The following is a 27194-nucleotide window of genomic DNA, read 5'->3' as shown; positions in this document are numbered from 1 at the left end:
GATGAGCATTAGAGAGAGCAGCTTGGCCATTTATAATAGCCGTTGAGCTTCTTCAACAGAAAGAACCATTCCCAAAATTTTCTCTTTTTCGGTTTTGACTCATATCTTCTTCTCATCTTAATTGATGAGTTGTTTTATCTTTTTTTCTCTAGATAAAGAAAGGACACCTTCTACAGGGTTTAAATTAAGCTGGTCCGCCGCTGCAGAGAAGAAAATCTCTTGATCAACAGATCTAACATAAACTGCGTCTGCATTTAAGAGAAAACCCAGCCTCTTTCTGAGATACTTATATGCTCTCCTATTCATTTACCTGGATCGTTTTTTGAAATTGCAATCATGATCATCCATTCATGAGATGCTAATACTGATTACCATCCCATATCGAGAGTTGAAAAACACCCAAAACTTGGCACCCGCTCATCATTTGCATCCATAGTTTCAGCTTCGAGCCCTTCATCAATGGCAATGCCCTTAAAAAAAAAATAATGGATATTATAAAATGCATACACGATTTTAACTTTGAGTCCCTGGCGTTCGAGCTGGGTCGCGAGCAGCAAGGAGAACTCCGTACTCCCGAGGAAAAATCTCCGAAAACAAATCCAAAGAAGCGCGCAAATCCCTCCGTGATTAGGGAGGGGCACCGCTTCTGGGAGACGAGCCACTTGTTTTTCTGTCTCTGTTACGGGTTGCCCCACCCGCCGTCTGGAATCAGGAATCCTTTTCGTTGACGGATTTGTCCCCCGTGGTGAACACAAGAGAGACAGCGACCAAGCTTCGACATGGGCGAACCGAAAGGCAAAAGCTCCTTGGTGTGCCCAAACTGCCCTTCTACCCGAGAAAAATGCGGAGAGGTGGGGCCATGTGACAGCTAGACTTTAAGAATCTATCTGTCCTCCAATACCCGCAAATCAATGGTGCGCTTCTGAGAGACTGAGAGAGAAGCGAATTGGTCGATCCTATATATATATACCCGTCGGGAACGCTTCTTCTCCGACATTCTGTCTATGGCCATGCGCCGGGCGTTCGTTGGAGGTTGCCTCCAGCATCCGGCGCCTGCGCCGTTAACCATTTTCTTCGGTTTTTCTGTGTTTTTGCTGTTGGTCTCTCCGGCGATGGCATGGCGACCCTGGCCACGCCTTTTCAACAACTCCTCCACGAGTAAAGGCCTGGACCTCGCCTTCGGCCCCTCTAAGAAATACGAGGGCTCGTCTGAATTTGTGCACCTCAAGTACCATATGGGTCCGGTTCTTACCGCCAACGTTACCGTACACCCAATTTGGTACGGCAACTGGAAGCCCGGCCAGAAACGCATCATTCGCGGCTTCCTCAGCTCCATCTCCGCCCCCGGGGCCAGCCATCCCTCGGTCGCCGGATGGTGGAAGCCTGTCCGATTGTACACGGACCAGACGGGGGCGAACATCACTCGAGTCGTCCGGCTCGGGGAGGAGAAGAATGACCGGTTCTACTCCCACGGCAAGTCTCTCACCCGTCTCTCAATCCAGTCGGTTATAAAGAGCGCCGTGACGGCGTCGACGCGCCCGCTTCCCGTCAACCCCAAAGGTGGCCTTTATTTACTGCTCACTTCCGAGGACGTCTACATGCAGGACTTTTGCGGCCAGGTCTGTGGCTTCCACTACTTCACCTTCCCGTCCATTGTCGGGTACACGCTACCTTACGCCTGGGTTGGCAACTCGGCCACGCAGTGCCCCGGCGTTTGCGCCTACCCCTTCGCTGTGCCCTCGTACATTCCCGGCTTGAAGCCTCTGAAATCGCCCAACGGAGACATCGGAGTGGATGGCATGGTGAGCGTCATCGCCCACGAGCTTGCCGAGCTGGCGACTAATCCTCTGGTCAATGCCTGGTACGCCGGCCAGGACCCATCCTTTCCGACGGAAATCGCCGATCTCTGCGAGGGGATTTACGGGACTGGCGGCGGGGGCTCGTACACGGGGCAGATGCTTAACGGAGAAGATGGGGCTACGTACAACATGAACGGGATTAGGAGAAGATTCTTGGTGCAATGGGTTTGGAACCCCGTCGTCAATTACTGTACCGGACCGAATGCTCTCGATTAGTAAAAATTGTAAACAAGCACAAAAATGAAAAAAAAAAAAAATCAAGTTCATATCTTATCTGTTTAATTACTTCAGCTATAATTTTTCTATCTCTATTCTCTTCTCCTCGCCATGTACTGTAGTAAAAATGTGTTGGCTTGTACAAAGTAGTAGATAAGTTTTTATTGCTATTAGATCATAGCATGAGTTTCTGTGTGTTTCTGGGGTGGTTCTTCCTCCGGGGGAACGAACACTATCTTTCTCTTTGAATTTTGAACAAGAAAAGGGTTTCCGACAGGAGCTTTTGCTAATCTCGGGATGCGGCTTCGATTCGGGCGTTTCGCATTTTTATCAGTTTCGAGGAAGGGCGCATGTCGATTACGAGCCATGGGAAAGAGCTGCAGCAGCAGGAACAGGGCCTTTCAGTGTTGATTTCTGACCTGACTTTGTTTAAAAATTTGTCGCTTTAGTCGCTTCTTGTTTTTTTCTATTCCCCACCTTAAAAAATATCGTGATTCTACGCCATTTTTTTTGGATCTTTGTTGCTTTACTTGATAATAACCTCTGCGTTTGCTTTCTCTCCTTTTTATATACACAATATTTGACCCCCCTTCTTTTCTCGATCAAATAAAGACAATCATTTACTGTATACTGCCGTAGATTTTGCTATTATCATTCAAGAGCCGCCAACAGGATCCGGGTTTAGATTTGAGAGGAAAGGATATGGAATCTAAGCCACCATTAGCTCCTGTGTCTTGCTGCTCGTCTTCGGTGATACGATACCACTTTCATAGTTTTCACCACTTTGATGTAATAACTCTGTGGGTCTCTGTTCGTTTTCCTGATCCGGATACACGAATCCTTATACACGAGAACTGAGAATTCGCCGCTATGATGTCATTAAACAGTTTGAACTGATGTTTCTGCATATCTGGAACAACAAAAGAGAAAAGAATCACTGTTGCTACAGCTTTCCTTTTAATGTTACAGACCTAAGCATTAAGACAAGCCTGCATCTACCCACTGGTAAAATACATTAGCTGCACAGGTGATGCCGAGATAGTTATTGTATAAGAAGTTATTTGTCGCGAACTGTTCGGGTCCTGTAAGATGTGGCTACAAAAAACTCGACCAAGAGAGAAAGATAGACGAGATAAAGAAGATCCCTGCACAGTCAGAGCAATAATGTCTGAGAATGGAAAAGCCTAACGAGGAGGGAAAGGGTAACCTAGATAAAGGCACGCGTGACCCATAAAAGATTATCAAACTTGTAAAGCTTCACCTTACATTGATTGCCCATCTTGTCAAATTGTTGGAGGAATAATAATACCATGTGCATAGATAAAAATCCCAGCAAAGGTTTATTCAGGTCGAATGCATGATTAGCACCAGAAATCAATTACGAAGACAGTGATAAAACCTGGTCAAATGTAAAAAGTAAAAGGATGGATTTTTCAGCAACATGCACCGGTAACAAACATTCATCAGTTTTCTCCAAGATCACAAGGCTTTACAAAGAACCCAAATATATATATATTCCACAATTTAATGCTGTTTAATCATTTGGAATTTGCTGCAAATTTTACTTTACAAGGATTTTGGGTTAACACGTGTTTGTTTCATAATTATAAGCAACGGTTCAGCATGATCCTTGTTCTGAAAGCAACTATTCAAGGAAGACACCAATAGACTTAAAGACTCAGGTGAGACTGCTCCCAAGGTTTACCTGCAAGATTGTTGGTAGTTCGTATTCCCCACCAAGAACTATCAAATAGAGTGGTGCTGGGATGAACCTTGAATGATGGATGTCAGAGATGGATGTACTCGGGCTTTTTTAAGTGAACGAGCTTGACTTCTTCCTTTGACAAATTCGTCCCCCAGGGGCCACCTTGGCCGTAAATCTAACTGCTCCACAGTGCATAAATAATCCAGAAATACAATTAAAAAAGGACGACAAGCATCAGAAACTGCTCGGCATATGTAACAATGAAGTATCAGCCAAAGAAATTACTGGAATGTAGATTTAAGTTTCTTCTTTCATGCTTTTGGTTATCCATTATTCCCACTTGTCTTTGTTGTTCAAAAATTACATTCTTAATTGACCACGAACATTCTTCACTTAGAGAATATTTTTTTTGACGACATGATTACCGGGAAAGAAAGTAAACATTCAGATAATATATAAGAGTTATGGAGGGTGGGACAAACCAAAGTGTCTTCTGGTTCATCTGCAGGTGGGGGGTGATCAAATCTTCCCAAACGGTAGTGCTCTAGGCCAGTCCAAGCAACCATTACACCTAATCATCAACAGGGAAAAGTAGGAGTTGAGAGGCTAACAAAACAAAAAATTCAACCAAGAACTGTGATAGGTTAATTTAAGAAGACTAAATATTGTTAAAGTGAAGTGTAAAATAAAGCAAAATAAAGCAAAAGAAAGAATTTTGGAGGAAAAGAAGAAGATAAGAGAAGAGGGAGAAAAGGAGGTCTCACGTTAAGAGAAAGTCTGGTTAGAGAATCTGCATGATCCCTAACCTTGAGGAAGGGGGAGGAGGATACACTGTTGCAAGCACCTTCAATGATGAGGGGGTGACAAAGATGATCCCGAAAGATGATGAGGCCCACGATGAGAGCCATGAGCTCAACTGTTTTGGAATCAGAGACACCCATAGGTCTGAAGTAAGAGATCAGGGTGGAACCCTTGGAATCCTGCAAGCCCCGGATAGCCAAAAGCGCTACTGTTGAAGTTGAGTTTCAGCATACCAGAAGGAGGGGGTTCCCATTCTTGCAGGGTGGAGCCACGATATGGGCCGGTCATCTAAGCAATGGTCTGCCAGCTATTGCAGAGGATGGGGTACCCAGGCAAATGAATTCCTTGCATGAATGGATCCAAGTGGAGATTTGACTGGTGATACAGGTGAAGATTTGTAAAACATTTGTTGTTCCTTTCATTCTAGATGCCCCAAGGGATGAACGCAAGGTAGGTAGATAAGAAAGCCTTTCCCATCTTGGAAATAGGGGAAGTGAGCAGGAGGCAACATGTGGCATGGAGGTCCTGAGCGAGGCAAAACTGTAGACCAATCATGTTGAGAGACGGGTTCAAACTTTCCATGCAAAAGGACAATGGAGAAAGACATGGGTGACACTCTCAATTTGCGGCAATGCATAATGGGGTCAGGATTTTGTCGGAGGCTGTCCAAGGTCCAATTTTCTAGCTTGGGGTCGACCAGAGTGGTCTTTTCTGATAAAGCTCAAACTGCTCAAAAAGAATCTTAAGGATTGGTCCTTCCAGCATCGCAAATCTGCCAAAGAAAAGAAATCCTCTCTCCTCTCCCGCATCGCTGAGCTGGACTCTTCGGAAGAACAAAGGTACCTATCTCCATCTGAATTTTCCTCTCGCCTTTCTGTTCAAAGGGAGTTGCAAGCTCTCCTAGTTTAGGAAAGAATCAGTTGGAAGCAAAGAGCCCCTTTTAAATGGCTAACTGAAGGAGATGCCAATACAAAATTTTTCCACTCCCTTGCATCGACGAGGAAGAGATCCAACCGAATTACCTCCTTATGCATCAATAATGAGGTAACGTCGGATAGGATCCAAATTACTTATGAGCTGCTCAGTTTTTTCAAAGATTTATACACTGATGATTTTATTAACTGGTCCAAAGTCCAACAGCTTCATTTTGGGCAGCTTCCCATCTCTGCCTCATCTATCCTCGAAGCTCCTTTCTCTCAAAAGGAAATTGAGAAGGCAGTCTTGGGCATGGCTTGTGATCGGGCCCCGGGATCTGATGGATTTAACAGTGAATTCTACCATCGTGCTTGGCCGATTATCAAGGGAGATATTTATAAGGTGGTTGAAGGTTTTTTCATGACTGACATCTCCTTCCTCAGCATGGGAGCTTCCTTTATCTCACTAATCCCCAAGAAGAGAAACGTTGAGACCCCTGGTGATTTTCGCCCTATCAGCCTGATTTCAAGTTCATACAAGATTATTGCTAGACTCCTTGCAAACAGGCTCAAAACAGTTCTCCCACTTGTCATCAACCACGGCCAGAGTGATTTCTTGAAGGGCAGAAACATCTTGGACTCGGCTATGGCGGCACACGAGCTGTTTGATAAATTTTCTCGCTCGAAGGATCCAATCTTTATTTTTAAGTTGGATTTAGAAAAGGCTTTTGATCGGGTAAATTGGAGTCTCTTGGATGACATCATGAGTAGGATGTACTTCGGAGATCGTCGGAGATATTGGATTAGGAGCTGCCTGTCCTCCGCCTCGTACTATCTTGTCTTAAATGGAACTATTTGTGGTTGCTTCAATGGATCTAGAGGAGTAAGACCGGGCGATCCTCTTTCCCTTCTTCTCTTCAACATTGTGACAGAATTCCTTTCTGCTATGCTAGTTTCGGCCAAAGAATGTGGATGGCTGCATCCAACTTGTAGCTCCTCGGCTTTCAACATTCCGGTGCCTCAATATGCGGATGACACTTTGATTTTTGGAGCAGAAACGTTGGACAACATAAAAAAAGTAAAGGCAGTTTTGGGGCTCTTTGAAATCTGCTCAGGTCAGAAAGTCAATTGGGGGAAAACTTCTTTGATTGGGTTCAATATCAACCCAAACTCTCTCTCAGCAATGGCGAAGGTGCTTGGTTGCATAATCTCATCCACCCCTTGCACTTACCTTGGCCTTCCTCTGTTCACTGGTTGTATTTGCAAAGATCTTTGGACTCCAGTCATAGAGAAGATGGAATTATGACTTGCATCATGGAAGGGTCGTTTGCTTAGCAAGGCAGGAAGGTTGACTCTTTTGAAATCATGTATTGTTGGCATTCCAAACCATTATCTATCCTTCATGCCTTGCCCAATTTCTGTTTGTTAGCAGCTTGATAAAATGAAGAAGCGCTTTCTTTGGAGAGGAAACAGCCCTGACTTCAAGCACCATTTGGTCAATTGGGTGGAAGTTTGCCTCCCGAAGAAATTTGGAGGTCTCGAAATCCGGCTCTCTAAAGACATGAATCAAGCCTATCTTCTTAAATGGATTTGGAGACTCAATTCATCTGCTCCAAACCTCTGGAAAAATATGGTGCTTTCAAAGCTCGGCATTTCCTCAAAGTGGTGGACAGATGGAGGAAACAAAAAGAATTTATCTCCTATATGGAGGTCGCCCTATCTCTTAACTCCTACTTTCTCCGCGGCAGTCCAATTCTATGCGGGAGATGGCCATCATATCAAATTTTGGGAGGATTGGTGGTTGGGTGATATGCCTCTTCAGAATTTCAAGATTGAGGAATAGTACCATTGCTGAAGTCGCTGATAATGGGGGATGGAACATTCAGCCTCACCGTGGCCTATCTGAGTTAGAAGGTCTTGAAGCCAGTTGACTGTTGGACGCTCTACAACCAACCAGAATCCAAGCTAGCAAATCAGATAAATTAATCTGGTGGCCAGATAAAAGTGGCTCTTTCTCTGTCTCCTCCGCTTATCTTGTTATTCGAGGAGAGATCACTCGGGGTCCCAAGCATGCAGTAGAGTTCACATGGTGTCTTAGTGCCCCCCCAAAAATAAAATTCTTCATGTGGAGTGTTTGTTGTAATAAGATTCTCTCTGCTGACAACCTCAGAATTCGTGGCCAACTCGGAGTTGATCCCATATACCCTTTCTGCCATGCAAAGGAAGAAAATGTTAGCCACCTGCTTCTTTTGTGGCCTTTCTCTTGGGGGATTTGGACGTCGATTCTTAGCAAAATTGGGCTCCAACTCTGCTTCTTGGAGGACTTGACAACCACCTGTCGTATGCTTGCTGGGACTCCTATCCCCGGTGTTGGGAAATTGATGATCTCTGCTTTATCCGCATTCATCCCCTGGGGTCTTTGGCTGGAGCGAAATCAAAGAAGATTCAATACCAAATTCGGCACTCAAGATAGAGTCATTGAAACCATCTCAGGCAATATTGCTACTTGGCTTCACTCTGGAAAGGCCTTCTCCCCTTTCTCAAGATCATCCATCAGAAATAATTGGAGAAGCCTAGCTCAGCTCCACATCTCCTTGAAGCCTCCTATCATCTGCGAATGGACCCCGCCTCCTGCTAGAGTCCTTAATCTGAATTTTGATGGCTCTTCTCTTGGTAACCCTGGCTTAACTGGTTTTGGTGGCGTGATCCGTGATTCTCTTGGGAACCAGATCGTTTCTTTCTCTGGGCCGCTTGGTATTGCAGACTCCACGACGGCGGAGCTTCAAAGCCTTCTTAATGGGCTTCGTGTTTTTCGTGATTATTGCTCCGACCCTGTTCTGATCGAGGGAAACTCTAAGATGGTGATCAGTTGGTGAGAGAATGCCTCTACACCTTCGTGGCGCCATTGGGATGCCTTTTTTTAAATTTTGGATATTGTTAATCTTTTTGATTGTTTATGGTCTCTCATTCTGAGATTAGCGAATTTTGTGGCTGATGGTCTAGCCAAGCAAGGAGCCTCCTTGCAATCTCTTGTTGTCAGGAGTTAGCTCCTTTTGTTCTCTTAATAAATTCACATTTCATAAAAAAAAAAAATCATCAGAAGACTCCTTTTAAGTTAGAAAACAAGGAATACCTGACATATGAGTTGTGGCTCCTAAGTTTAGAACTCAGGTAGATGAGGGATGCACATGTACAGCTAACATACCTGAACTGACTTAAGTGGTAGTGGGAGGTGGAACCTGATCTAAAGATGTTGTAATAGGAGTAGTAGCAAATTGTCTGTAGCATTTTATCAAGTGCACCTGACACAATATTTACAATAGGTTCAGTCGATGATTCAAAGTTTTCATGGACAAGAGAATTTGCCTATGTTGACTTCCCTAACTTAATTCAATACTTGTCAAAGAAATGCTTCGACCGGCCACTATGAATACACTTCATGTCAAGTTTACTGTCATCTCGGCCTCAACCGTCACTGCCTCTGCCTTTTTTTGAGACAGGTTGAGCAATCCTAGGGCATCAAACTGCTCTTTTTTTGTTCTGACCTTATATATTCTTCCTTCACTGAATTTCTCACTTTATTAAAGAAAGTCCAAACACCAGTAAAACTAAGTCTAAGTTGACTCTAAAGAACCTGCTCAAAGAAAAAGTGGATAATACTCTGGCCCGCTTACACGGAAACCAAATACACAAAGCTATACAAGAGATAAACAAGAGATTGAGCATGATTGAACTAGAACAACACCAACTGCATATACGCATGCAACTCAACACATTGATACACTCTAACCAAACCACAAAACCCTTGCACAAAGACTATCGCGAGGAAGAAACAAAACTCAACTCAACTCAAGCTGATTTTAACTACACTTTAGAGGATCAACATCTACCAAGACTGAGACAGGAACAAAACTCTAGCTGGTTTCCCAACTCAGCACAGCCCTTGCACTAGTAAAAACCAAAGCAACAAAAAGAAGTTCAAGCTCATCAACTTTAGTTAGACGCACTCCTATGGCAGAAACAATCATAAGATTATGACTTAGAGAAAACAAGTCATAAAATACTACTGCAGATAGTGGGTATTCAATCTTTGCTCTTAAGCCAATGAAGAAACAAATGATTGGAGAAATAGTAGAAAATTTTTGGAAGCCCAACATATTAGTATAGGGGACTTTGAGGAAGACAAAAGGAGCCTCTAGATTCAAAATTAGTGTTGTGCTCAATATGGAATCCAGACCACAGACTCCCACAAGGATAAAAAATGTGAGCCTGAAGTAGTTGGGACCTGTTGAGTGGTGAAAGTTAATATAACTATAACTGAATTTTTTTTTATTATGTTTCATGAAGAGTAGATCAGTCAGACCACTTAAAGTGGTGTTAGTTGCTTTAGTTGTTTAAGGGCAATACTGTCTTTAGTCCTAATAATTGTATTTAAGAGGAGAATGGTAAACTTTAGACCTAATTTTCTGATTTACTATAATTGGAAGTTCACATAGTTTTCTTCTTGCTCTTCTTTCTCTCTTGGTTCTCTTCAAGCCTAATCTTTTATCACTTTACATGGTATCAGAGCTATCTACGACTCATACAGGTGTGTTCTTATTCAATTCTCCTTCTTCTTTTCCATTATTTTCCTTCTCCTTACGCCTTTCAGAGCCTGCAACATCTTCAGGGTAATTGCGCAATCTCCAAGAAAAACATTTATTGACAGACAAATTGCTTTTAGTGGTAAAACATTATATGAACCAAAGGTTCAATCTAGTTTGGTCTAGTTCTTGCTATTTTAAGCAATTAAACAGGACGCATAGGGCCCCGGTGTTAAACCTAACCCAATCCAAGTATTAATTGGGCCAGATACACAAACCAGAATCTGAACCATTTATAACTTGGATTAGGTTCAGATCCCAGAGTCAAACCCGAACCTGACTTAGTCATTAATTGGTCAGGTATAAGAACCCAAACCTGACCCATTTATAAATTGGATCAGGTTTGGCTCAAATAATGGGTTAGCTTTAGTCAAAGTGACCAGTTCAGATCAGGTTTTGCCACTCCTACCTATGCGGCCTGGGGGTGGCACCAAGCCAAACCGGCTCACAAACCGTTCAAGCTCGGCTTTTTAGCTCGAGAGCTGACTTATTAGCATAGATGGATCGTATAAAATCCCTTTACTCTAATTGCTCTCGTCAATTCCCTCTTTAGTGGGTCGATAGTTGCTTATTACCTCAAACCTCAAAGACGATCGGTCGTCAGCCCTTTTGGGTCCCTCAACATCTAATGTTGTTGGTTGCCAATGGAATATACACTATTGATGGAGGTCTTTGCTCTTTCTTTTAGGTCCATTAAGCTGGTTGTCATACATTAGTATGCTCCATTGCAAAGTCTTGGACTCCTCTATGATACCTTATAGTTCAATGGTACCAAGGTCATCACAATATTCTCTTTATTTATATTTGTAATTTTTTTATTTTTGAAGTTTTAAATGTAAGTTGGGGCTCGAACCCAGCCGAGCTCGAGCTCAAACTCAGTTAAAATTTTTGGGTTCAAGCTCGATTCCAATTTTAGGCTTGAAGCTGAGCTCGAGCTCAACCTTGACTTGGAAGTATTCAGATCAAACCAAGCTTGAACATATGCAGGTTTGAGCTTGGCTTGGCTCGATGCCACCCCTACGGCTATGCCCCTTGAAGACAGAAATATGCCCAGACTTATTTCAGTCAACATAGATCTCTTTTCTCTCTAATTAACCCACTCAATCATATTACCAAATAACATAAAGGATTAAATCGTAGAAACCTACTAGGAATCCTAACACCTCACTGTGTGCGTCAATATTAAAGTTTCCAATTTTTCTTTGATATTTCTTTGGTGCGTGGCTTATCAGCTGTGCAACATTGATACAAGCTGTTTTCATGCCTTGTGTCTAACATGGTTAAATGTGTAAAGCATGTAGAAGTTTCACATTGATGTTTCCACTCTGGAACAATCCCAGGAAGCACCCTGAAGTGGAGTCTTAACTCCTTTCAGCAAATAGCCTCTTCTCCTATTGACCCTATCTCATAGTAATCTATCTATGTGAAAATAGGTGTTTTTATGACAGAGTTAGTATTTATATGCAGCAATTTTTGTCAATATGTCGGATCTGAACAGAAAATTCACCTACCATTGTCTGTACAAAGGCTTGGAGGAGGGCAAACAAGTTTCAGACCATTCTTCCTTACCACATGGTCAAGACGGGCCCTAACATACTTATTAGATGCAACCCCTCCTGAAACTACCTATAGAAAGGAACGCAAGCAGAGCACATCAGATATAGGAAAGAACAATTCTCAGTTCTAAGAAATCATAAAAGCATGATAAAAATTAAAGAAATTTACTTACTAAACATTTAATGGAAGGTTCAATTTCTAGTGCCCATTCAATTGCCCGTTCACATCTTTCCTCTAAATGGAAAACTGCAACTCTCTGTATGCAATGTTCATCCAAGGAGAAAGGATAATTAAATTCCTTATTGGTAAATATCCCAACTTTACATGCCTAGAAGCAGAGTTTATACTGTGAATAAAACTTTCGATAAAACCTGAAAAGAGGCAGCAATATCTGCTCGTAAACTTCTTTCTTGAGGATTTGCAGAAGAGATGGGAATTGCTGTGTTTCTGAAGACCAAACATGTCAATGCCTCCTAACTAATTGAAATCCTAGCTTCCAACTGAAATTGTGATGCTCGAGATGTTTACTTACATATTATGGGATTGGATAGCCAATCTCACTTGAGTCTTGAGTCCCGCATAAGAGAAATTGCAGTCCTTATGTTGTTTCATTGGGACCTATGAAGTGAAAATGCAAAAATCCAACTTAATAAATACATACCACATGTTAGGATTAGAGATGCAACCTCTTCAGCCTAAGAATCAACTACCAACAATTTAACAAAACAACAAGAATAACAAACTAAGCAAAAAAAATTTAAATTGGAATTCTACCGAGAACTTGATCGAATCGGCATTTCCTTCGTGAGCCAGTGCTTCCAATGCAGCTCCACCACCTTTTCTCATATCAAGGCCAAGCCATCTAGCTATCTTGTCATAGGCTTCACCGATTGCATCATCTATTGTAGTACCAAGTTGTACATAATGACCAAGATCATGGGCTAGAATAAGGAGATTGTGTCCGCCTGCAGAAAAAATACAATAAAAATAACATTTTTAAACTCTGAGGTGGATCAGAGAGCGAATTCTATAATATCAAGGAGGTAATAATGATGGTTTACTGTCTTGCAGTATGTCAGAAAGTACAGGGGTAAAATTCTAGCTTCAGTGTGTTTGGTGGTGTACCCTCTTCTGGCAGGCATAAGTTGAGTGGGTAGAGCTTTTCCATCTTTTTGTAAGCTTAAACAGTAATTGTTTTATGTTTTTCCTGCATCTAGGGGGAAGAGAGGTATCTATGTCTTTATGTTATGTTTCACTTTACTGTTTAATAAAATAAGGTTAGAAGCTGTCATTAGCATCTAACGAGACTGCCCTGCTTGATGGCAGTTACCAAAGTCTTCTTCTCCTCTCCTATCCTCTCTCTACTCTTTTTTTTTAAGACTCTCTCTCTCTCCTCTTCTAATCTCTTTAAAATCAAGATTTCACATGGTATCAAAGCACCAAAATCCAAGGCGCGGGAGTTTAATTGATTTTTGTTCTCCTCTCCTAGATCTACCTCACCTTCCTGAAGGTAAGTTTCAACTTTTCTGCTGCTGGTCGACTTAAGTGAGATTTTCCTTCTTTTCTGTGCCATAACCTATTGGTTTATGACTGTTAATGTTGCTTAAACAGTTTACTTCATGTTTTGCGTCCCAGAAGGGTGTTGTGTGGTATCCTAGACCACCTCAAATCTGCACAGACTCTCCAGCTTTGCTGGATTGATATCCATTTTTGTTAAGTTGTCTCAATTGAATGCCTCTGAGGCCCTAGAGAAGTGGTGTCCAGTGTTCTCCCATATGTTATTGAATTTGATAAAACACTGCTGGTTGTTTGGGAATTCAACAATTCCTTTGCTGATTTCAGAGAACGCTAAGGTGCTAGTAATAAGATTTGAATTATTAAGAGTGGGCTGCCTGTATTCTGGTCATGCTGATCTGGTATGATTAGACTTGGTTTGTGGGTTGGAATTCAGATTGATTAAAGGAGATCAGTTTCCATAGATAGCCTCTGCCCATGTTTGTGGTATATAGTCTGGCAAACTTGATACTGTTAGTTGATTGAGAAGATATCAGATCAGGGTGAAGTAATTACTCTCAGTAAGATTGCTAGGAGTTCTGATAACAAGGATTCTAATTTCAATCAAATAACTTCATTGATTTGAAAGGAAAGAATTACTTGAACTGGTCTTGATTGTTTTGGATGTTTTAGGGAGCCAAAAGAGATACAAAAAAACTTAGGGATGACTCTCCTCCTAGAACTACAATTGGGAAGCTGATACCAGCCAGGTCATTGTTGGATGGTTATGAAAGGTAACCCAGGAGTGTCACGTTTTGGATGTGTCTTCGAAGGCTGGACGGTCCCTTTGCACTCTTTCTCTCTGAGCCTCGTGGCTATTCAGACTCAAACTCGGTGGAGTGTTTGCTGTCTTGCCGTGGCTGAAGCCTTATCATTCTCACTTCTCAAAGCCTTTCGAGATTAAGGGCAACTCTCAGTTAAATGATTTGTTGGTGCAAGTCATTCTGCAGGCTTCCTTGGAGGCATGGAAACATCTTTTGGCCGTTTTATCCAATCTCTCTCTGAAGCTGGAACTCATAGGTTCAGCTTGTTACAAAATATGTCTCAGATTGTTGCCCAATATAAAACAGTACACCAAATTGGTCTCCAAAATTTGTAGTTTGTCATTGCCTTGTAGCCTTTATGTGGTCTTTGACTTCTTTGTAGCTTCAATTCTTAAGCTTCCGACTATAAAATGGATCTTGGACTAAGCTGCACTAGCACCAATAGACTTATACTCCCCCCCCCCCCTTCAAGCTGCCGACTAAATGCCAATGATTCTCGCTTGAAATTAATAGAAACTATAGATCCTTCAAATTCAATTTCTTCCACCTCTCCCTGAATCATAGACGACTTTGAGATATCCAATTATTGAACATAATAGAAACTATAGATCCTTCAAATTCAATTTCTTCCACCTCCCCCTGAATCATAGACGACTTTGAGACATCCAATTGGATAAAACATGTAGAACCAAAAACTAAGGACTTATTTCCCCCCTCCTATAGAAGCACTCTTCTAGACTAGTGGCATAATCTTAGGTAGGGAAATAAGTCGGACACCAAGTACATTGCTCAATTTGATGAGTTTCAAATACGGTGTTCTAACATGGAAGATGAGGTGATCACTTTGAGCAAGTTCCAAAAGGGCTTGAATAACCACCTTCGGCAAGAGATGATGCTTTGAGGTGTCACAACAATGGAGGATGCTTACGCACTTGCCCATAATTACAAGTTAACCTCCAAGTTTCAGCCAACACGTGGATCAGACACTCGTACATCACCTTTAGGGCCTCCCACCGTTAGTCCTCAAGTTCCAAGAAAGTCAATTCTAGGGGATCCCCCTCAAAGACTGAATCGCAATTTGGACCTCTCTACATCAGGGGCAAGGAAAGAGGAATCAAAATTCAATTCGAGGATTTGGTGTCACAAGTGTCAAGGATTTGGGCACATCGTGTCCAATTGTAGCACTCAAGCCCTTCTCCTCAAGGATCAGAAGTATTCATAGGAAGACCAGGAAAATGTGGAGTACGAGCCCGACCCCGCCAACTTTGATCTCTTAGATAAGACATGTGAAGAAAGCACAACCACTTTGAATTGTGTCAAGCCCACTCACACTCCTGCCCACAAACTGAATGTTGTCTGATGTGCATTGACTTAGCCCAAGGAGTTTGACGACTGCCGTTGGATTACTATGTTTCATACTTATATCAAGCGTGGAGATAAGAGTTGCACAGTCATCATTGATAGTGACAGTTTGTTATGGTCCTGGGTCAAGTACTTGGCTTTCCGCTACCTACCAAGCCGATTTTTTGGATAGTATTGGCTAGGTACTTAACATTTGGTATCAGAGCGGGCTCCCACATCGCGAGTTCAAATCTTGGCGTGAGCAAACTGTGGAGGGGGCGACCTAGCGGAGGGGGTAACCTAGAGCCAGACTTGGTAGCTGCGTGTGCGTGGGCTAGTCGCTAGAGTGGGCACTGGCCCGTCGCAAGTGGGCCGCCGTGGACGTCGGCTTGTGAAGGTGGGATGTGATGTTATGGTCCTAGGTCAAGTATTTGGTTTTCAGCTACCTACCAGGCCGGTCTTTTGGGTAGTATTGGCTAGGTACTTAACACAGTTGCATCAATGTTATCTCATCCCACACTATTACCCACCTTGGCCTTAAAAAAATTCCACATCCCAAACCTTATTGAGTTTTGTTGGTTGATGACACTTCCATTTCAGTCGAGGGTAGGTGTCTCGTTTCCATTCAATTCCTCGAATACAAGGAAAATATCTGGTGTGATGTAATTTACTATGGATGTAGGTCATATCATTTTGGTAGTTGTATGATCGAGATGTTGCCATTTATGGGCGCTCTAATATTTGCTCCTTGTGCAAAGGAAAAACCATCCACCTTAAACCATTGCCACCAAAACCTGTTACGCAGGGTTAAGCACAATCGAGCTCCCAAAAGAAAACCTTGCATTTCATTGTCCCAAGGATTTGGAACATGAAATATTGCAGGAGTCTGTAGTTTTTGCAGTGGTAGCCCGCAAGGCACCGGTGAATTCCTCAATCGATTCCCACTAGAGGTTGAATCCATTTTACAGGAATTCCAAGATGTCTTTCCCAAGGAGCTTCCAGATATACTGCCACCTCTGTGTGACATCCAGCACACCATAGATTTAGTGTCGAGAGCTACATTGCCAAACCTACGCATTCTCAGATAAATCCTGTTGAGCTTGGAGAATTACAGCAGCAGATGAATGAGCTCCTCCAAAATGGATTCATCGGGGAGAGCTTCAGTTCTTGTGCATTATTGGCCCTACTCACACCAAAGAGGCACCTGGTGAATGTGTGTGGACACTAGGGCCATCAATAAAATCACCGTGAAATATCAGTTCACAATTCTTCAATTGGATGATATGATAGATATGTTGATGGGTGCCACTATATTTTCAAAGATAGACCTCAAAAGCGAGTACCATCAAATTCGGACCCGCCCGGGCGATGAATGGAAGACAGCCTTCAAAGCAAAAGATGGGTTGTATGAATGGATGGTCATGCCATTCGGACAATCGAATGCACCTAGCACCTTTAGCGCATGATGACACAGGTGTTTCGACCGTTCCTTGGCAAGTTCATGGTGGTCTATTTTGATGATATCCTCATTTTAAAACAAGACCAAAGACCAACACCTTGATCATCTCCGCCAAGTTTGCTACACTCTGGAAGGAAAAGCTTTGTGCCAATCACCAGAAATGTTCCTTCCTGACTGATCAAGTGATTTTCTTGGGTTTTGTGGTAACTTCTGTTGGCATTACTACTGAACCCTAGAAAGTGAGAGCTATCGTCGAGTGGCCAGAACCATCTACTCTCCACGAGGTTCATAGTTTTCATGGTCTTGCCACTTTCTACCGACAATTTATTAAAAGAATCAACAACATTTCTCCAATCACAGATTGCATGAAGAAAGGAGGTTTCTTGTGGTCGAAATCTGCCTCTCGTGCTTTTCAAGAAATCAAGAAACATATGACAGAGGCACCTGTTATGAGATTACCTGACTTCTCTAAGGTGTTTGAGGTAGAATGTGATGCGTCAGACATAGGTATAGGAGTACTACTCAGTCAGGAGCGACATTTAGTTACGTATTTCAATGAAAAACTTAACGCTGCCAAACAAAAGTACTCAACCTATGATAAAGAATTTTTTGTGGTCATTCAAGCTCTACAATATTGGCATCACTATCTACTTCCGCAAAAATTTGTCCTATGCTCCGACCACAAGACCCTTTGTTATCTCAACTCCTAGAAGAAACTCAACCATAGGCATGGTCGATGGGTCAAGATAAATCAGGCAGTGAGAATCAGGTGGATGATGCCCTAAGTCGCAGAACTAGCCCGTTGTCAAGCATGAGCATTCAGGTTACTAGCTTTGAGAAACTCATATACGAGTACGCCTCATGTCCCGACTTCAGTGGCATTTAGATTGAATTGAGGGAAGGACCGCATAGCACAATCAATGACTATCACATCTAGAATGATTACTTATTTCGGTCCAACAAGTTGTGTTCCCTATATGTCAAAACGGGACTTCTTTATTTGGGAAACTCATGTAGGAGGACTTAGTGGACAGTTCGGTGCAATAAAATCATCACGGAGGTAGTGTCGATTTTACTGGCCTAGTTTAAAAAGGGATGTTTCCAAGTTAGTAGGACAGTGTTGGACATGCCAGTTGGGCAAACACAACAAACAAAACACGGGGTTGTATATTCCCGTAACAGTCCCTACATACGCTTGGCAAGACCTCAGCGTAGACTTCGTCTTAGACCTTTTACATACCTTTTGGAAACATGACTCCATCTTCGTCATGGCGGACCTTTTTTCTAAAATGGCTTATTCTATCCCTTGTACTAAAACTTCCGACACCTCCAAAGTCACTAAACTTTTCTTTGACTAGATCGTCAAGCTATATGGCCTACCTCAGACCATTATTTCTAATAGGGATGTCCGCTTTATGAGTTGTTTCTAGAAAATTCTTTAGCATTTAATTGGTACCAAATAAAAATTCTATATTGCCTACCACCCCCAAACTAATGGTCAAACTAAAGTCGTTAACTGAAGCTTGGCAAAACTCCTTCACTGCCTCGTAGGAGATCACCACTGCAATTGGGATTTAATTCTCCCAACAGCCCAATTTGCCTACAACAACTCGGTCAATAGATCCATTGGCATGAGTACATTTTAAGTTGTCTATTGTTATCAGCCTAGGAAACCTTTGGACCTCATACCCATGTCACTTCATGCTAGGGTTTCAGAGTCCACCATAGCATTTGCACGTAGGGTTCAAGACCTGCATGTCAAAATCACTAAACGCATCCAAGCAAGTAATGCCCAATACAAACTTCAGGTCGATATGCATAAACATGATAAACGAATTTAATGTGGGTGACTATTGTCATGGTTCAGATTCGGCATAAGCAGTTTCCTACGGAATTTGTTAAAAAATTGCAAGTTCATAGTGCAGGACCTTTTAAAGTGCTGAAAAGGGTAGGTCAGAATGTTTTTTTTTTTAAATGATGCTGAATTTTATTATGAGAGCTCAAACGAGCTAATTACACGAGGGGAAGCCTTCCCAAACAATGAGAGATTGCTGGGAGGTTCTGAATTTTGCCAATTTATCAGCCAAATAATTGGATGATCTAGGAACGAGGTTCCCATTACAATAAATGGATGACACAATGTCAGCAATACAATCAATGATTGGCCAGTGGCGCCAAGGAGGAGAGCTTTCTTTTGAACACCAGCTGATGACAGTCTTTGAATCGCCTTCAATAATCAGCTTACCATGGAGCCGCTCTTTAAAGATTTGGAGGCCAAACAGAAGAGCACTCACTTTAGCAATATTTGAATCAACGATACCCACCAGCCCTGCATAGGATAAAATAGGGTCTCCACTGCCAGCTCCAACTAGCCCAGGACAACCTAAAGCACTGCCATCAAAATTGAGTTTGATGTAGTCATAAGGGGGAGGATCCCAGGTAGCCATAACCGGATTCCTACGAGGGCCCACCATGTGCACTATCAAACCCCAATTTTCTCGAAGGGAGATGCCCGATAGAGAAGCAAACCCCTTCCTAGAATGTAGCTAGCTCGAGATAAGGCCCACTGTCTAAGAAGCTATATTATCCGGGTTGTTAGCCCTGGAATTGAATCTCCGGTTGTTTCGCTCTAGTCATATACACCATGGGACATGCGCAAGGCATGCCAAGAGAATTATCTTGCCCAGCTTAGGAAGGCGCATCCCCATAACCATCTCAAAGGTGCCAAAAAGGTCCTGATGTAGCCTCATTTGGAGATCAATCTTCTGAAATATCTCCATCCAGACTTGCCATGAAAAGTCGCAATGTAAGAGAACATGCTGGAATATCTCATTGCACACACCACAAAGGGGAAAAGTGTGATCGGGGGCGGTGTAACCTCTTTTACGGAGGTTGTCAGAGGTGAGGATTTGTTCCCCGATGGTCGTCCACACGAAGAATTTGATTTTATTAGGCACTGAGAGCTTCCATGCCAGGTTTGCCTTGTGCTCATGCATATTGTAATCTTGTTTTCTAATGTGAGAGTAGGCGGATGCAACTGTGAATCGGCCATTAATGCTGGGATTCCATATCAGTTTATCAACTGCATGCTCACGAATAGTAGTGCTGTTGAGCCTGGAGAGGAGAGAGCAAACAGCAGTAGTTTCCTTGTCATTTAATCCCCGACAAAATGTAAGACTCCATGAGCGATCTCTCCAGGAATCAACCACTGAGCAAGAGAGATCCCTCGCCACCCTATAGAGCCCCGGGAAATCCTCAGAGAGGGGGCGGGGGCCACATCATTCATCCGACCAAAAGAGGAGGGTCCTTCCATTTCCTGTGTGAAAGGAAGTTGCATCTCTAAGTTGAGAGGAACTTTTGAATTGATTTCCATATCGGGGATAGGAGCCGAGTAGCGTCATCCTACCTCCACCAGGCACCCAAAGGTTGAAGATAGAACCTGACCATATCACCCCATAGGCTGTTATGCTTGATGTTGAAGTTCCATATCCATTTGAGCAAAAGGGCATTGTTCATCTCCTTCGTAGGCCGTATGCCTAAACCACCCCGATTTCGGGGCATGCAAATATCCTTCCGATTCACCAAATGGTTTCTAAAGGTGTCTGATCCTCTCCAGAGAAAGCATCGACGGATGGCATCAATCCTGTTGCAAACTGAGGCAGGACAGTGTATGAATGATAATAAATAGTTTGGTAGTCCTACGAAACAAGACTTGAGGAGAGTGAGCCCCCCAGCCATAGATAAAAGCTTGCCCCTCCAAGTAGCTAGTCTCTTCTCAAATTTCTCAATAAGTGAGAACCACAGCGTCGCCAAAGGCCAAGAGTCAAAGAGTGGTAGTCCAAGATATGTAGTCGGCAAATTTTCCACAGAGCACCCCAAATATTCAGCTATTCCCTGAAGCACAGGAGAGTCAATATGATAGCCAAGGAGGGTGGTTTTCTTCCAGTTAATGTCCTGAACAGAAGCCAATTCAAATAGTCCCAATACAGCATGCAGTTTTCGAATCTGATCCATAGTACCAACCCCAAAGCAAATTGTATCGTCTGCAAACTGAAGGATCGGCACATCAAAAGCTGCATAGTCCGTCGTGGGGAGGATCCAACCCAGGTTTTTGGCCGAATAGATCAAAGATGATAGGTATTCCGCTGCCACATTGAAGAGCAAAGGGGAAAGGGGGTCTCCCTGCCTGATTCCCCTAGATCCCTTACAATAACCGCATGCCATTCCGTTGAGAAGAATGGAGTAGCTTGCAGCGGAGATGCAACTTTGAATCCAAAAGCGCCATTTTTACCCGAATCCCATCTTCCCCAGGAGAGTGTCTAGAAGCTTCCAATTAACTCTTGTCAAAGGCTTTCTCAAAATCAAGCATTAGGATGAATCTGGTAAGCTTTAAAGTCTTAAAATGGTGGACGAGCTCGTGACATGCCATGGCCAAGTCTAATATATTTCTTCCCTTGATAAAAGCACTTTGGTCATGATGAATTGCAATAGGGAGAACCGCCCTGAGGCGATTGGCAAGGAGGCGCGCAAGCACTGGTGGTGAGGCTGATCGGCCGGAAGTCAGATGGAATTTATGCCCCTTCTTTTTTAGGGATGAGGGCAATAAATGAAGCTCTGATGCTCCTATATCTGATGTCATGCTGATAACGAGTGGACCATGCAAGCAATGTCGTCTCTGATGAAGGGCCAACATCGGCGATAGAATTCCCCATTGAAACCATCCGGACCCAGAGCACGATCCAAAGGAAGACCCAATGCTGCTTTTTTCAATTTCCTTACTGGAGAAAGGGAGCTTGATGAGACTAGCTGCAACCGAAGGAATAGCCTGGAGATGAACTCTTTCGAAGAAAGGGCGAACTAGCTGGCCATCAGAGTATAATTCTGCAAAAAAATTCACCATTGAGTATGAAATAAGGGATCGATCTGAGGTACTCTCACCATTGACGCTGAGCACGGTGATGCGGTTGGCTCTTCTCTGAGTAGAGGCGACTGCATGGAAGAATTTAGTATTGGCATCCCCCTCAACGAGCCATTTAAATCTTGCACGCTGCTTCCAGTGCACGAGCTCACTATGAGCGAAGGACTGCATTTGCCCTTGAAGGGCGTATCTCTGAGTTACTTCTGAGGAAGAGAGGCTTCTAGATTCCTCTTCAGAGTCAAGAGTGGGAATCCATCATAATCGGCCCCCTACTCCCTCGTTTGATACCCCTTTGGATCCTATTCCAGTACCATAACACCAACACATAAAGAACATATTGATGCTACTTTGTATGAACAAGTTATCTTTACGATGAACAGGGCGATCGGATTCCAATTGCACATGGATTACAAGAGACATTATAGCAACTAGACCCTGATTTGTTGGAGTACTATCAGAGTCATCAGAAGTCCCATAGGGTCGAGTTTTCTCCACACCAGAAAGAGTTGGTGAGGACACCACTCGTGTACTACCGATTACACTAGTCTACACCGGAAGACATCGGACAATGACGGGACCCACCACGTTGTCGTTGGGTAGTAAGTCATTTAAGACTAATTAGATGTTATTTTGTAATTTTATTATTTATATTTTGTATTGTCGTTATGAGTAATTATTTCATTTGTTAGGGGCATTTTCATCATTTTGAATTATCAATTAGGGTTTTTTATTATATTTAAGCTCGTAATGTTTGATATTGAATACACGGAGAATTTGAGTAATCTTCTTTTCCCCCCAATTGCTCGACTCCCTCCTTATTCTTCCTCTCTTCTTCTTCTTCCTCCTCTTCTTCTTCCAATCTACTTCTTCTCTACAGGGGCCACATCACTAACTAGAGGGTGCAACCCATGGAAAGGGTAGAAGATATATGGATTATACCAATAAGAAAATATGAAATTGATACACTATATGATTTCGAACACAAAGTAATGATAACAATCACTAAGTACGTAAAATTAGAACACTAAGTAGGAAAAATTTCAACAAAAATAAAACTTTCAAGCAAAGACAACCCATATTAGGTCAAAAACATTGAGCCAAAAACATTTAATGAGTAGAAAACCACCCACTTTCAAGGCACCCAATATGTCACTAAGGGCAAATCAACCATATACACTAATAAGAAAACCAACCCAAGGAACTCCACCTAAGAGATTGTGTCCCAAAGCACGAGAAAATTTTTCTCGCACTAAGTTCAAACCAGAAAGTAGGTGTTCGAACAAAAACAAAGAGTTCCAACAAAACACAATAAATTGATCTCATCAAATAACAAAGAGTCCACTTCCCAATTCAGAATAGAATGGGTGATAGGTAGAAGTGAATCCAAAGGAGATTAAGATACCATGTAAGATGATGTACAAGAGACACCAAAATTTAACCATTAAACCTGACAACAAAATTGACCATCAAATTTAAACAAAAGATTAACCACAGAATTGAACTAGGACATTGGATCACAAAATTAAACCATGCAATTGACCGAGAAACTAACCAATGTATGGACTATCACATCGACCATCAAATTGATCAGAGAACTAAATGTTGAGGACTCAATAGCTAACCGAGTCACCCAAAGGAGGCGTCAATGACTCACTGAATTAATTACTTTTACTTTCATATTTTATATTGCTTTTAAGTATAGTTTTTCATTAAGTATGTAAGGGTACATGCCGCTACCCGCAAGGGGCAGAATTGTCATTTTTAAGCCCTAAACTCTAATGACGTCAAACCCTATTTAGAGGGTCAAGGACTAGAAGAAAAGCAAACATTGAATTAGGTTAAATAGGGTTTGGAGTTCTCCTTGACGAGCTCCAGGTACAGGTACTCTCTTGAATCTGATTTTCTTATTTCTCTCTTGATTTCTGTTAATCTTGTTCTTACCAAAACCAAGGGGAGAAGTCTTTCCCTTTTTCCGAGCTCAACCAGAGGCTATAGCCTCTCTTTCGTCCACAGCAGTAAGAGAGGGTTTCTCTCTCTCTTTCCAAGCAAAGGTAGGGGCTTTCCAGCCCTCTATCGAGAGCAACCCAAAAGAGAGGTGCTTCAGCCACTAGTCCAGCGAGCAGCAGGGTTAGGGATCCCTAGCTGTGAGCAGCAGCAAGAAGCAAGGAGCGTCCTAATCTCCTCAGCAGTGACCAGCCAGGCCAATCCCTCTCCTGTCCGAGAGCAGCAAGGGTTTCTCAACCCTTATAGTGCTGGATTCACCAATCCCACACCGAGTTACTCGATCCATGGCTAGGGATCATACCACTAAATCACCATAGTTCCATTCATGTAGACAAACCTCAGTATAAGCTTTATATGGGCAAGTACTGGAACGTCATTAGAACTAAGGACTGAACATACGGAAACCCCATAAATCTCTCCAAAGAAATCTATTTCTTGTCTCTTCTTATAATCTATCAAAGTCTTATAGATGAGAACAAAATCTGCAGGTTCTGCCTTGGCCATGAACTATCTATAGGAAGAGTACCAAATAGATCAAACCACACCCAATTCTTTGTGTCTTTCATACCGAAGAAAAATAGCATAAGTCTGATTTCGTACTCCATTGAAAAACAGCAGATTAGGAAAGAGGCATAGATGGGTTCAATAGTCACAATCTGGATCGATGACACCTTTGTCTGGCTAGTACATTAAATATTGGCTTGAGTTAGTAAGAGAGGAAGAAGGATTTTATGCCTACATCACTGCTTTGGGACCTGACAGACCTAACTCAAAAAGGTTCTTGTCAAACAATCCAATCTTCTTGGTTGATGAGGATTCAGCCTTCATCCATAGGGGACTACTGAAAGACTATAACACCTATGGTTCGCAAAGAATTAACCAAGTGATTGGACAATGTTTAGGATGGACAGACTTTTGACATTGATAAGAGGAAACAATGCTCCTTTGATTTCTAAGGCTTTGATCAAGAAATTCTCACGTAATCGCTTCACTTTCTTTTTCTAGTGATTCGAATCTAGACCAAGAAGTAGCTTCGATTGATCCTCTACCGCTTCGTGCTTGAGTCCGAAGCTAGAAAAGTCTCCATCAAGACACCAGATCAAGCGTACAGACAATTTTCCACTTCGACTTTTTTTGGAATTACATTCTTGATTTTTGTCTCCAGTCCATCCTTCACATGGCTTCATGTGGTCGAGAGGGTCCTCTTCATCCTTGACATAGTTCTATTTGAAGTCAACCCAACTAAACAAGACGCCAACTCCTCGTCAAACATCATAACAGCAATCCAATCACTAGTCACCCAAAAGAACTTTGGTTCTTACTGACTCTTTCGTCCAACACTATCCAATAGTAGATTATGTTTTGGTGTTGGGGCGAACTTGCTATGAAAGCAAGAGTGAACAAGATAAACCAAAGAGACAGGATATTTATATGATTCAGCAGCTGTCTAAAATATTTGAATATGCGGCTGCTAATGGTTTGGACTCATCATTATCTTGACTTGGGATTTGAGAAAAAAAAAGCAGAAGGGATAGATGAAAATCGAGGTGAAGATGGAAGAGCAGATATGACATAGAGACAATGATTAAGCAGAAACAGGATTTATCTCTACATGAATGAAATTTCCAGACGCATTACCTGCCTAAAACAAAACTTATCACATAGAAAAACAGACTTATGTTCTTTTTGAAAGAGAATGAAACATTGAGACAGAAATTGAGAAACACCTTTTACCACATACAAACGTTAGAAATATTGAAGAACAAACATTATTTGTGCATGTTGACTCACAAACCCTTAGCAAACCTGCTCTAATATCGAATGGAAATTTGCAAGCAGAAAAGGTGAACTGCATAAGGTGATTTATGGTTAAAGAAAAGCCAGAGGGCAGGGTTTGATTGGTTCAATAGACTGATCACTGATTTGGTTGCAGTCACTAAGATCACTTTCTATATGTCTTTGGGCATTCATCAGGAGTTGTAATACTAATTGTTTATGTGGATGAAATTTTTAGGAGTGAAAGAGTTGAAATTGAGGAGGTGAAAACCATCTTAAAAGTCAATTTCAGACAAAGAATCAGACATATTTTCTCGTTCGGAGTGGCTCAGGAAAAGATGGTATCAGAGGTCAGCATGGAGATCGAGGTAGACATGGTAGAGAATGCAGAGAGAGAAAGTGTGGCGACAGTGGTTGTACAAATCATTATTTCTGTAGATGCTAGGAGATATTAGGAAATGGGCATGACTAACTCTAGTGTCCAAGAAGCTAGTGAATTAGTGAGAAAATTACCAAATGCTCAAACTTTCCTTCATCTTGTGTAGTTTCCTGCAAAGAAAGAAGGTCATTGGTAGGGGTTGTGATCAACTAGGGCTGTACTACCTAGGATACATTTCCAAACAAGATCACAAAGCTTTAGATATTAAGACTCTCCTTATCAATGGCATCTTCATTTGGGGCATCCTTCAGTTCATTTTTTTTGTTTGAGAGAGTGAAACATATCAACTTGGCAAGCACCATAGAGATGTCCTTCCCTATTTATGTTTTCCGGTCAAATAATGGGCTTTTCAATTATAAATTCTCTACATTGGGTACTTCAAGTGAGATAATCCATCAAAAAACTTTTGTTCATATACCATAGTAGAATGCAATAACTAAAAAGAAAATGTTGACACCTTTTAGATGTGGCTTGTACCATTTTTTTTTTTTTTTTGTAGAATGGTGCGGGTATTATTAAAAGAATAAGAAGATACGAGCATCTTAGGAGAGCTCTCCTGGATACAATAGGAATTGGAGAGAGGCTCCCTGTTTTGCAAAGGTATTAGTAAAAGAGTTTGCTTACCTAGTGCTGATTTCTAGGGACATGAATATAAATACAAGAGATCTCAAGGGAAGGAGAGAAGAGAGGAATTCTAGCTTTTGGGAGAGAAGAGAGAAGAAACCAAGGGAAAGAAGGAAGAGGAAAGAGAGAGAGGTGTACGGACGAATTTGAGCCAAGAGGAAGAGGCTTGAAATCTCTACCCCATGCCTTGAGGCTGTATTTATAGTTGTGTGAAGGTGTTTACAATGACTACAATGCCCTTAGGGCTACATGCTTCAAAAGGAAAAAGACATAAGAAGACATACACCAGCTTGTATAATTACAACTCTATGTGATCTCTATGGAAATTCTCCTTATTTACTTGTCATGCCACACCTGCACACATGGGTGTCTCTTAACACTCCCCCTCAAGCTAATATTTCTAACATCACTTGCAAATATTCTTGGTCAAGAAACTTGTGTGCTTGAAAAGAAATTTTGATCTTGTGTGGCTTGAATTTTTTTTTTTTTATTGTGTTACTTTGATTCATCTTATCCTTGTTCACATCTTGCTTGTAATCTTCATCTTGTTCTCATCTTGTCTTCCCCTTACGAGGATATTCTAGCCACACAAAACTTGATTACCACAACACGTGGAATTC

The 27194-nt window shown here is 42.1% G+C and overlaps 2 protein-coding genes across 7 annotated transcripts in view; one reads left to right on the top strand and one right to left on the bottom strand.

Annotated features, from left to right (window-relative positions):
- Positions 1–854: 854 nt before the first annotated feature.
- On the top strand, positions 855–2245 carry LOC137967153 (protein EXORDIUM-like 3). The gene has a single exon (XM_068813614.1). It carries the CDS (start codon positions 1005–1007, stop codon positions 2073–2075), a length of 1071 nt encoding a protein of 356 aa, XP_068669715.1. The 5' UTR covers positions 855–1004; the 3' UTR covers positions 2076–2245.
- Positions 2246–2513: 268 nt separating this feature from the next.
- Positions 2514–27194, bottom strand: part of LOC137967152 (probable tRNA N6-adenosine threonylcarbamoyltransferase, mitochondrial) — a 28232-nt gene continuing 3551 nt past the window's right edge. For 2 of the 6 annotated variants that reach the window (XM_068813610.1, XM_068813613.1), the window contains 7 exons: positions 12470–12660; positions 12228–12313; positions 12067–12142; positions 11868–11951; positions 11650–11764; positions 4263–4351; positions 3535–3959 (listed from right to left, as the gene is read on the bottom strand). In XM_068813610.1, the coding sequence (XP_068669711.1) occupies positions 3822–3959; positions 4263–4351; positions 11650–11764; positions 11868–11951; positions 12067–12142; positions 12228–12313; positions 12470–12660 (779 nt within the window). In that variant the 3' untranslated portion in view covers positions 3535–3821. The other 4 variants (XR_011116501.1, XR_011116502.1, XM_068813611.1 and 1 more) reach the window with 4 other exon arrangements.

This window comes from Aristolochia californica, unplaced genomic scaffold (genome assembly GCF_029961685.1).
Source record: "Aristolochia californica isolate CCGP_79_NKW_82.1479 unplaced genomic scaffold, dmAriCali1.0.hap1 SCAF_6, whole genome shotgun sequence".
Taxonomy (NCBI): domain Eukaryota; kingdom Viridiplantae; phylum Streptophyta; class Magnoliopsida; order Piperales; family Aristolochiaceae; genus Aristolochia; species Aristolochia californica.
Note: the sequence above shows the minus strand (reverse complement) of the source record. Positions and strands in the feature narration are given on the sequence as shown.